This window comes from Rana temporaria, chromosome 5, assembly GCF_905171775.1.
Source record: "Rana temporaria chromosome 5, aRanTem1.1, whole genome shotgun sequence".
NCBI classification, from domain to species: Eukaryota; Metazoa; Chordata; class Amphibia; order Anura; family Ranidae; genus Rana; species Rana temporaria.
The window spans coordinates 411,220,000-411,231,524 of NC_053493.1; the positions used below are offsets into that span (position 1 = coordinate 411,220,000).

The window sequence follows — 11,525 nt, forward strand, 5'->3', positions numbered from 1 at the left end:
CATCAATTTAAAAACCCCAAATAATAACTAACTAATACCGCGTTACCACAAAAATACCACAAAAAAAAACGATAAAAAAATTCTGTATTTTTTCACTATTTTTAATAATTTATTTCCTTATTAAGAAAATTTAAATAAAACAGCGCTGATTAAATACCATCAAAACAAAGCTCTATTTGTGTGAAAAAAAAATCTGAAATTTCATATGGATACAGTGTAGCATGACTGCGCAATTGTCACTCAAAGTGCCACAGCGCTGAAAGCTGAAAAAAAATAAGAAAATACCCCGGACAGGAAGGAGGGAAAAGTGTCCGGTATGTAAATGGTTAATAGTGGAGCAGAGGTGCTCGGCAGACAAAGGGTTAAACCAATCTCTCCCCCCCCTCCTCCCCCCTCCTCCCCCCCTTCCTCCCCCCCTTCCTCCCTAGCAGCTGTTAGAAGCTTTGTTTACTTAACTGACATTCTGTTGCCATGGCGCCAACATTGGAGTTATGTGACGTCACAGTGAGGAGGAGGGGAGGGGCTATATAAGGAGGTGGGGCCGGGCAGACAAGCCTTACTGTCAGAATTGCTCGGAGCTTCGAAGCGATAACACGTCTTTAGAGAAGTGCTCGTTTTATCAGAGATTGTTGACAATTCTACGTTTTATAAGCGGATAAATCTTTTCAGATTAACTGCATTTAGGAAGAACAACAAATTATATTTCTTATTAACTTAAGAAAAAAAATGACGACTCCAATCACTATTCACGATATGGAGAGATTGCACGGACTCCTCCCAGAATTCCCAGGCGCTTCTACTGTAGTGAGGGGGCTGATTGAATTACTGAGCTTCCTGCGAGATCGCGCCGCGTCAGAGAAGGAGAAAGATGAACGGATCAGGGGATTGGAGGAGAAGGTGGGATCCATGGAAACGGAGATCCTACCCCAGAAAGGGGAAAATCAGATCGCAGCACAAGAGCTGCAACAGGTAAGAAAACATTGTAATGTCTCATTATTATATTCACATGAAATCAGAAGATCTACAGGAGGCTCAGATCACAGCCAGGATACAAAAACTGCTTATTTCCAGAAAGTGACAGTTATTTCTGTGGCAGTTATTTTTATTTTTCAGCTGAGAATAAAGACATTTGAATATGACAGTGAGAGCCGGTTCACACTAGGGCGACACGACTTCCAGCACGACTTTCAGAGGCGACTCCGACACGACTTGAACATGAACCACAGGGCGATCTGGGGCGATTTATAACACGACTTGAAGTCGTCTCCAGGACAGGAGACTTTCCAGTGGCCAATAAAACAACAATCAGCTCTGGGAGAGGGAGGGGGAGGGAGGGGGGCTGGAGAGGTTTGCCTGAGAAATGTATCTTATCTTCCTGGAAAGTAGCTTCAGATAAGACAGTGATCCGACTTCTGAGGCGACTTCCATTGAAATCAATGGGTACAAATCGCCTACAAGTCGGATTGAAGTAGTACAGGAACCTTTTCTGAAGTCGGATCGCCTTGAGTCGTGTGTATTAACACCGCTCCCATTCACTTCCATTGTTTTTCTCTACAGCGCGACTTGGGACGACTTGAGGCGACATGAAGTCGGATCGCAAGTCGCCCCAGTGTGAACCGGCTCTTAAAGTGGCTGAAAAATACAGATCCCTGTTATTGGGTTCAATGTTTGTGAATGGAGCCGGGATCATGTAGGGGGAGGGGGGGTGTCATGTTATATAATAGGCAAACCACCCCCCCCCCCTCCTCTGTAATAATTTAAATAATTTACTAGACATGTGCAATTCGGTGCATTTTTGCATTGAAGTCAAGGGACCCGATTTTGCATTGAAGCCAATGTACACGATTTTGCATTGAAGTCAATGGAAAGCGATTTTGCATTGAAGTCAATGGACCCGATTTTGCATTGAAGTCAATGGACCCGATTTTGCATTGAAGTCAATGGACCCGATTTTGCATTGAAGTCAATGGATCCGATTTTGCATTGAAGTCAATGGAAAGCGATTTTGCATTGAAGTCAATGGACCCGATTTTGCATTGAAGTCAATGGATCCGATTTTGCATTGAAGTCAATGGACCTGATTTTGCATTGAAGTCAATGGACATGATTTTGTATTGAAGTCAATGGATCCGATTTTGCATTGAAGTCAATGGATCCGATTTTGCATTGAAGTCAATGGACCCGATTTTGCATTGAAATCAATGGAAAGCGATTTTGCATTGAAGTCAATGGAAACCGATTTTGCATTGAAGTCAATGGATCCGATTTTGCATTGAAGTCAATGGACCCGATTTTGCATTGAAATCAATGGAAAGCGATTTTGCATTGAAGTCAATGGAAACCGATTTTGCATTGAAGTCAATGGATCCGATTTTGCATTGAAGTCAATGGTATTGAGATTTTGCATTGAAGTTTATTTTTGGTATAAGTTGACCTTTTTTACATTTACATTTCGTCACTTGCGGGTTCAGTCACCAGAGGGATGATGGGTGAACCGATGTTCCCTGATCTCTCTCTGTTCCACCCACCAACACCCACCGTGACCATTCCTAGCCCCCGGGTGGGCAGCAGAGCCTGGCATACATGGCGGGGGGCAGCAGAGCCTGGCATACATGGCGGGGGGGCAGCAGAGCCTGGCATACATGGCGGGGGCAGAGCCTGGCATACATGGCGGGGGGCAGAGCCTGGCATACATGGCGGGGGGCAGCAGAGCCTGGCATACATGGCGGGGCAGCAGAGCCTGGCATACATGGCGGGGGGGGGGGGGCAGAGCCTGGCATACATGGCGGGGGGGCAGAGCCAGGCATACATGGCGGGGGGGCAGCAGAGCCTGGCATACATGGCGGGGGGGGCAGAGCCTGGCATACATGGCGGGGGGTGGGGGGATCAGGTAGGAGAGTGTCAGCGTCTTACATGGCTGGCAGTGAAAGGGTTAATCACACTTTGTGCCACCGGCCCCCAAAACCTGCATTACATATTACAGACTATAAATGAAACGCTGAAATGTAATCGATTCTCTTCTTCTCCTTCCAGGCAACAATGAAGATTGAGGAGCCACAGAGGGATCGGCACGAGGACAACGAACGAATCAAGGCAGACGGAGGATCATCAGGTATGAGTTCTAATAATAATCTCCAACATCAAACACTGAGCATGGAACACCTTCAGATGGTTCCAGAAACACCAAATAATGACCTAAGCCGGCCGTCTATGGAGGGAATCTCAGCTGGTCCTGCAGGGCCCGCCCCCGATTTTCCATCCATGTATGGGCTCCCTGGTTGTACACAAGTCAATCCATCAATCGACTTGTGTACAACCAGCCTGTCGGGTTTTTCCAGAATGATTAGTGCTGCCCGTGGCTATAGCCGGCAACACCAATCATTGTGTTCTGCCCACAGGGAAGGGCCCACCCACCTCTCCCCGCCGGCAGAACACAATAGTGCTGCAGGAGGATTCCCCCATTAATACCGACTGTGGTGGAAGAAAGCAAAATTGCACAGTGTATGGCCTGCCTTAGAACGGCCCTCATAGAAATGAATACATTGCAATAGAACACAAAGGCCCAAATTCTCAAAAGAGATACGACGGCGCATCTCCAGATATGCCATCGTATCTCTGCCTAGCGCCGTCATATCTATGCGACTAATTCTTAGAATCAGTTACGCATAGATATCCCTTAGATCTGACAGGCGTAAGTCTCTTACGCCGTCGGATCTTAACTGCAATTTTTGCCCGCTAGGTGGCGCTTCCGTCGATTTCCCCGTCGACTATGCAAATTAGCTAGATACGCGAATTTCCCGAACGTACGCGCGGCCGACGCAGTAAAGTTACGACGTTTACGTTAGGCTTTTCCCGGCGTAAAGTTGCCCCTGGGGCCTATGAGGCGCAGTCAATGTTAAGTATGGCCCTCGTTCCCGCGTCGAAAATTTTAAGATTTACGCCGTTTGCATAAGTCGTCCGTGAATGGTACTGGACGCAATTTACGTTCACCTTCCAAACCAATGATGTCCTTGCGACGTCATTTAGAGCAATGCACGCCGGGATATTTTAGGGACGGCGCATGCGCAGTTCGTTTCGGCGCGGGGACGCGCTTCATTTAAATGAAACACGCCCCCTACCCACCGAATTTGAATTCCGCCGGGTGTTTTACTCTACGCCGCCGCAACTTTACAGGCAAGTGCTTTGTGAATAAAGCACATGCCTGAAAAACTTGCGGCGGCGTAACGTAAAACAGATACGTTACGCCCGCCCAAATTTACACCCATCTACGTGAATCTGCCCCATAATACCTTACAAATCTAATATAATTTTGCATTGAAGCCAATAGGATGCGATTTTGCATTGGAGTCAATAGGAGGCAGCATGCTGTAATCGGTACCGTTTTTTTGTTTTTTTATATTGGCAAAACTCTGATAACCCTTTTTTCAGACGATGAGTTTCAGCAGCTGATATATTGGTGCATCCCTAATATACAATACACAATCATTTACTTTCTTTATAGACGTAGAACAATATCAATTAATAACAATATTTTTTGTTTCCAGCTAAGACAAACCAAGACTTGGCCAAGGCAAATGCCGAACCTCAAGAAGGATCTGCAGCGATGGCCATGGTAATCACCGAACCTCAAGAAGAGTCTGCAGCGATGTCCATAGTAATCACCGAACCTCAAGAAGAGTCTGCAGAGATGGCCATGGTAATCACCAAACCTCAAGAAGAGTCTGCAGAGATGGCCATGGTAATCACCGAACCTCAAGAAGAGTCTGCAGAGATGGCCATGGTAATCGCCGAACCTCAAGAAGAGTCTGCAGAGATGGCCATGGTAAATGCCGAACCTCAAGAAGAGTCTGCAGAGATGGCCATGGCAATCACCGAACCTCAAGAAGAGTCTGCAGCGATGGCCATGGTAATCGCCAAACCTCAAGAAGAGTCTGCAGCGATGGCCATGGTAATTGCCGAACCTCAAGAAGAGTCTGCAGCGATGGCCATGGTAATCACCGAACCTCAAGAAGAGTCTGCAGCGATGGCCATGGTAAATGCCGAACCTCAAGAAGAGTCTGCAGAGATGGCCATGGCAATCACCGAACCTCAAGAAGAGTCTGCAGCGATGGCCATGGTAATCGCCAAACCTCAAGAAGAGTCTGCAGCGATGGCCATGGTAATTGCCGAACCTCAAGAAGAGTCTGCAGCGATGGCCATGGTAATCACCGAACCTCAAGAAGAGTCTGCAGCGATGGCCATGGTAATTGCCGAACCTCAAGAAGAGTCTGCAGAGATGGCCATGGTAATCGCCGAACCTCAAGAAGAGTCTGCAGCGATGGCCATGGTAATTGCCGAACCTCAAGAAGAGTCTGCAGAGATGGCCATGGTAATCGCCGAACCTCAAGAAGAGTCTGCAGAGATGGCCATGGTAATCACCGAACCTCAAGAAGAGTCTGCAGCGATGGCCATGGTAATCACTGAACCTCAAAACGAGTCTGCAGAGATGGCCATGGCAATCACCGAACCTCAAGAAGAGTCTGCAGAGATGGCCATGGTAATCGCCGAACCTCAAGAAGAGTCTGCAGAGATGGCCATGGTAATTGCCGAACCTCAAGAAGAGTCTGCAGAGATGGCCATGGTAATCACCGAACCTCAAGAAGAGTCTGCAGCGATGGCCATGGTAATCGCCGAACCTCAAGAAGAGTCTGCAGAGATGGCCATGGTAATCGCCGAACCTCAAGACGAGTCTGCAGCGATGGCCATGGTAATCGCCGAACCTCAAGACGAGTCTGCAGACATGGCCATGGTAATCACCGAACCTCAAGAAGAGTCTGCAGAGATGGCCATGGTAATTGCCGAACCTCAAGAAGAGTCTGCAGAGATGGCCATGGTAATCGCCGAACCTCAAGAAGAGTCTGCAGAGATGGCCATGGTAATCGCCGAACCTCAAGAAAAGTCTGCAGAGATGGCCATGGTAATCGCCGAACCTCAAGAAAAGTCTGCAGAGATGGCCATGGTAATCGCCAAACCTCAAGAAGAGTCTGCAGAGATGGCCATGGTAATCGCCGATCCTCAAGAAAAGTCTGCAGAGATGGTAATCGCCAAACCTCAAGAAAAATCTGCAGAGATGGCCATGGTAATCACTGAACCTCAAGAAGAGTCTGCAGCAATAGCCATGGTAATCGCCGAACCTCAAGAAGAGTCTGCAGCAATAGCCATGGTAATCGTCGAACCTCAAGAAGAGTCTGCTGAGATGGCCATGGTAATCGCTGAATCTCAAGAAAAGTCTGCAGAGATGGCCATGGTAATCACCGAACCTCAAGAAGAGTCTGCAGCAATAGCCATGGTAATCGTCGAACCTCAAGAAGAGTCTGCAGCGATGGCCATGGTAATCGCCGAACCTCAAGAAAAGTCTGCAGAGATGGCCATGGTAATCACCGAACCTCAAGAAGGGTCTGCAGAGATGGCCATGGTAATCGCCGAACCTCAAGAAAAGTCTGCAGCGATGGCAAAGGTAATCGCCGAACATCAGGAAGAGTCTGCAGAGATGGCCATGGTAATCGCCGAACCTCAAGAAAAGTCTGCAGAGATGGCCATGGTAATCGGCGAACATCAGGAAGAGTCTGCAGAGATGGCCATGGTAATTACCGAACCTCAAGAAGAGTCTGCAGAGATGGCCATGGTAACTGCCGAACCTCAAGAAAAGTCTGCAGAGATGGCCATGGTAATCGCCGAACCTCAAGAAAAGTCTGCAGAGATGGCCATGGTAATCACCGAACCTCAGGAAGAGTCTGCAGAGATGGCCATGGTAATCACCGAACCTCAAGAAGTGTCTGCAGAGATGGCCATGGTAATCGCCGAACCTCAAGAAAAGTCTGCAGAGATGGCCATGGTAATCGCCGAACCTCAAGAAGAGTCTGCAGAGATGGCCATAGAGTAAGTAATAACTAGATGGCTTTTTTCTCACTTCTGGTTTGATATAAACTAAACTCAGGGGAAGCATATGTATACATCAGGGGCATAGATAAGGGAGGGGGTAAGGGGGGTTCAACCACCCAAGAGAATCCTGTCAAAATGCCCAGCCATAGGGCCATTATTAAGGCAGCAAGATTACCCCTATGGTGCTCAAGCCTCATCAGTTGAATAAGGGGACCCCTCAGGAAGCATAAAACTTACTAGGATTGGGGGGCACCTACCCCCACATCTCCTGATGCTTACAATACCTGCACACAGGTCTCAATACCGGCAACTGGCAGTGCAGAGCCGAGGGAACTAGACTCCTCTTCGGCTCGGGCATAGCTGAGGGGAGACCTGGGAGGTACGGTTTTCCTGCCTCTGTGTAGCTGTATTCACTTATTGTTGTGTAACATGTCATGAAAAGATCGTTTATACATAGACCGGTGCGTGTACACCTCCACAGTTATCATCCAGAGCACCCCAAAAACACAGAACCCCTTTTTTCTTGTGAAGACATGTATTTGTATGTTATTATGTCCTCAATTTTAGGGGCCCCCCCCGGGGGACTCTGGAAAGTCACTGATGATATGTGACGGCACCAACATTCTGAAAACACATTACACCGGAAAAAATTAGTAAAAAGACCTATTAGTACCGTGTTTCCCCGAAAATAAGCCCGGGTCTTATATTAATTATGCCAACAAAAGACACAGTAGGGCTTATTCTTGGGGTAGGTCTTACCATGTAATGTGATGTCTTCTCTCCCCCTCTCCCTCCCTGCCTGTCAGGAATCCCCAGTGTGAACAGAGTTAAAAATGCTTGTAAAATCCTATAATCCACTCTATTACAGTAGTATATAATTTACAATGTGTGTGTTTCTGTAATATAATTGTGCCAAATACATTTGTTATAGCGCTGCTCTGCACTTCTGTTACCCGCCGGAGCTCTCTTCCCTGCAATTATATTACAGAAACACACACATTGTACATTTTATAATACTGTAATAGAGTGGATTATAGGATTTTACAAGCATTTTTAACTAGGGCTTATTTTCGAGGTAGGGCTTATATTGTAGCCCTCCTGGAAAATAACGCTAGGTCTTATTTTCAGGGTAGGTCTTATTTTTTGGGAAACAGGGTATTATGATAGCAGAGCAATGAAATAACCTCCAATTGTTTTTTGTCTTCTAGGCCTGCAGAACACGCTGACATCACATGGCTTCCCGATGCCAGCCAATCACTGGGAAGACACAGCAAGTGCTTTGAGTGAGTATATTATTCTTCTATAATGATGCTTAATACGGTACTCTTCACGTGTATGTACCTGGACACGGCAGTACCGGGAGCATAAGTATATTACTATTATATCACTATATTTATTATTGTGTTTTACTTCTGTACTTACCTTTTTTTTTTTCATTAACAGAGAGAAGTGGAGCACACCAAGACCTCCCGCTGTACCGAAAAAGGCAACAAAGAAGCCCTTGCCACTTCGAAAAGTCGTAAAGTAAGTATCAGGGAACAAAATTAGATTCTTTGGGGACTTCAGATCTTCTGCACTGCCATGTTGCATTTGGAAACTGGTTGTTTACTCACAGCCGGTGCCCCTACTGAGCATGCGCAATATCATGGACTGCAGGGAGACTGGTCCTGTAGCCCCCTGGAATGTGTGATGTGTATCCCCCCTGGGCACTCTGGAAAGTCACTTATGCCGCGTACACACGGTCGGAATTTCCCGACAAGAAAAGTTCGATGTGCGCTTTTGGTCGGAAATTCCAAACGTGTGTAGGCCCCATCTGACTTTTTCTGTCGGAATTTCCGACAGCAAAAATTTGAGAGCTGGTTCTCAATTTTTCCTTGAAGAAAAGTTCTTTGCCCGTAAATTCCCATGCTCTGTATGGAATTCCGATGCACAAAAAATACACGTATGTTCGGAATCAAGTCGACGCATGCTCGCATTGAACTTCATTTTTCTCGGCTCGTCGTAGTGTTGTACATCACCGCGTTTTTGGTGGTCGGAATATTGTGAGACCGTGTGTATGCAACACAAGTTTGATCCAAAATTCCATCGGAAAAAAATCCATGGTTTTCTTGTGGGAATTTCCGATCGTGTGAACGCGGCATTAGGATATGTGCCGGCGCCAACATTCTGAAAACACATTACACAGGAACAAATGAGTAGAAAATGTATCAGTATTATCATAGCAGAGCAATGAAATAACCTCCAATTGTTTTTTGTCTTCTAGGCCTGCAAAACGCGCTGACATCACATGGCTTCCCCCTGTCGGCCAATCACTGGGAGGACACAGCAAGTGCTTGGAGTGAGTATATTATTCTTTTATAAAGATGCTTAATACGGTACTCTTCACGTGTTTGTACCTGGACACGGCAGTACCGGGAGCATAAGTATATTACTATTATATCACTATATTTATTATTGTGTTTTACTTCTGTACTTACCTTATTTTTTTTCATTAACAGAGAGAAGTGGAGCACACCAAGACCTCCTGCTGTACCGAAAAAGGACACAAAGCAGCCCGTCCAACTTCGAAATGTCGTAACGTAAGTATCAGGAAACAAATTTTGATTCCTTGGGGACTTCAGATCTTCTGCACTGCCATGTTGCATTTGGAAGCTGGTTGTTCACTCACGACCGGTGCCCCTACTGAGCATGCGCAATATCATGGCCTGCAGAGAGACTGGTCCTGTAGCCCCCTGGGATGTGTGATGTGTATCCCCCCTGGGCACTCTGGAAAGTCACTTAGGATATTTGCCGGTGATCTGCCGATATGGTTACTCCTATCGAAATGGTTCCCGTCTTGACTGTGCAGGCGCAATCCGAGCCGACGCAAATCACCGAACCTGAGCAGCTGTAACAAGGGGTCCAGGGCGACGTGGAATTTGCTGTAAGTGGCCAGACGGCCTCACGCCCTCGCTTTGCTCGGACGGCTCGCTGCGCTCGCTCGGCCTCCTGGCTCTTTTTTTAACATCCTCCAATCCACAGGGATGTTAAGGAAGGAGCCTGGATGCCGCCTGAGGTTCAGAGATTTCCGTGGGCTTCGTCTGCGCTGTCAAGCAGGGAACTATATCGATAGGGGAACTAGATCGACAGGACACCGGCACCGACATTCTGGAAACACATTACACAGGAACAAATGAGTAAAAAAACGTATTAGTATTATCATAGCAGAGCAATGAAATAACCTCCAATTGTTTTTTGTCTTCTAGGCCTGCAAAACGCGCTGACATCACATGGCTTCCCGCTGCCAGCCAATCACTGGGAAGACACAGCAAGTGCTTTGAGTGAGTATATTATTCTTCTATAAAGATGCTTAATACGGTACTCTTCACGTGTATGTACCTGGACACGGCAGTACCGGGAGCATAAGTATATTACTATTATATCACTATATTTATTATTGTGTTTTACTTCTGTACTTACCTTATTTTTTTTCATTAACAGAGAGAAGTGGAGCACACCAAGACCTCCTGCTGTACCGAAAAAGGACACAAAGCAGCCCGTCCAACTTCGAAATGTTGTAAAGTAAGTATCAGGAAACAAAATGTGATTCTTTGGGGACTTCGGATCTTCCGCACTGCCATGTTGCATTTGGAAGCTGGTTGTTCACTCACAGCCGGTGCCCCTACTGAGCATGCGCAATATCATGGCCTGCAGGGAGACTGGTCCTGTAGCCCCCTGGGATGTGTGATGTGTATCCCAGGAGTCTACATGTGATCTGGGTGGGCCGAGGGTTCCTCATTGTCCCCTAGGTGTGGAATGAGGAAGTGGGAGAGAGTATCTTTTTTGTGTAAAAGGTTGGGGGGGGGGGGATAATGCTTAAACTGGGTAAACACTTTGAGATTTTTTTGCTGTTCAACTAGCGGGTTGAATAGAAAAAAACTCAGATTCCTGCATTGACTCAAGCAATGTGAATGAAGGGATCTACCCTGCTGAACTATTGTATTCTGACAGTGGGGATTCCCCCTCCATCCAGTCTAACGATCGGCTTCTGTTGAGCAGAGAGGGGTACACACAGACTGAAATTTCTATATGTGTATTCCCAGCTTTAGTGTCTTTTTTGGGTGAAGGTCTCCTCTTTAATTAAACTAAGAAAATAAAGCACCTGTGCCAACCAGAGTGACCCGTGTGATCGGCAGTCTTGCCTATTCCATTGGGGTCATGGGTTTTAGCTTCACAAAACCAGTCAATGGACAGAGGCAGGGAAATTCCTTTACAATTCTCCATACAATTGGTGCCAATCACATAGGCGTTAGGTGTGACGTTTTATAAAAATGTCAGCGATGATAAAGTGCCATAGTAAAGTCTAAACTCATCTCTTCTTTTTGTAACAGGGACAACCAGGTGAAGGACATCCAAACTCCGCAGAAGAAGAGTTTTGTCCAAAATACTATCCAGTATATGAGGAAAACGGTTCAGAAGAAGACACCGCTCATCCCAAGTGTCGTAACAATTGTAAGTACTCTAAAAAGATTGGGACAGTAGGGTGGTCACTATAATGGTTCATTGGTTAGAACTGTGGCTGTTCATGACTGGGGTCCTAGGTTTGCAGCATTTCCTAGGTCCCA

At 46.5% G+C, this 11,525-nt stretch overlaps 1 protein-coding gene and 1 long non-coding RNA gene across 2 annotated transcripts; both read left to right on the forward strand.

The window, feature by feature from the left end:
• The first annotated feature begins 753 nt into the window (after positions 1–753).
• Positions 754–6,922, forward strand: LOC120941349 (flagellar radial spoke protein 2-like). The gene is made up of 3 exons (XM_040354687.1): positions 754–969; positions 3,034–3,112; positions 4,545–6,922. The coding sequence occupies exons 1-3, from the start codon at positions 754–756 to the stop codon at positions 6,920–6,922; spliced, it is 2,673 nt and encodes an 890-aa protein (XP_040210621.1).
• Positions 6,923–8,307: 1,385 nt separating this feature from the next.
• LOC120939694 lies at positions 8,308–10,477 on the forward strand. The gene is made up of 5 exons (XR_005749356.1): positions 8,308–8,445; positions 9,185–9,259; positions 9,420–9,500; positions 10,167–10,241; positions 10,402–10,477. It is a non-coding gene; the product is annotated as an uncharacterized LOC120939694 (long non-coding RNA).
• Positions 10,478–11,525: the final 1,048 nt, after the last annotated feature.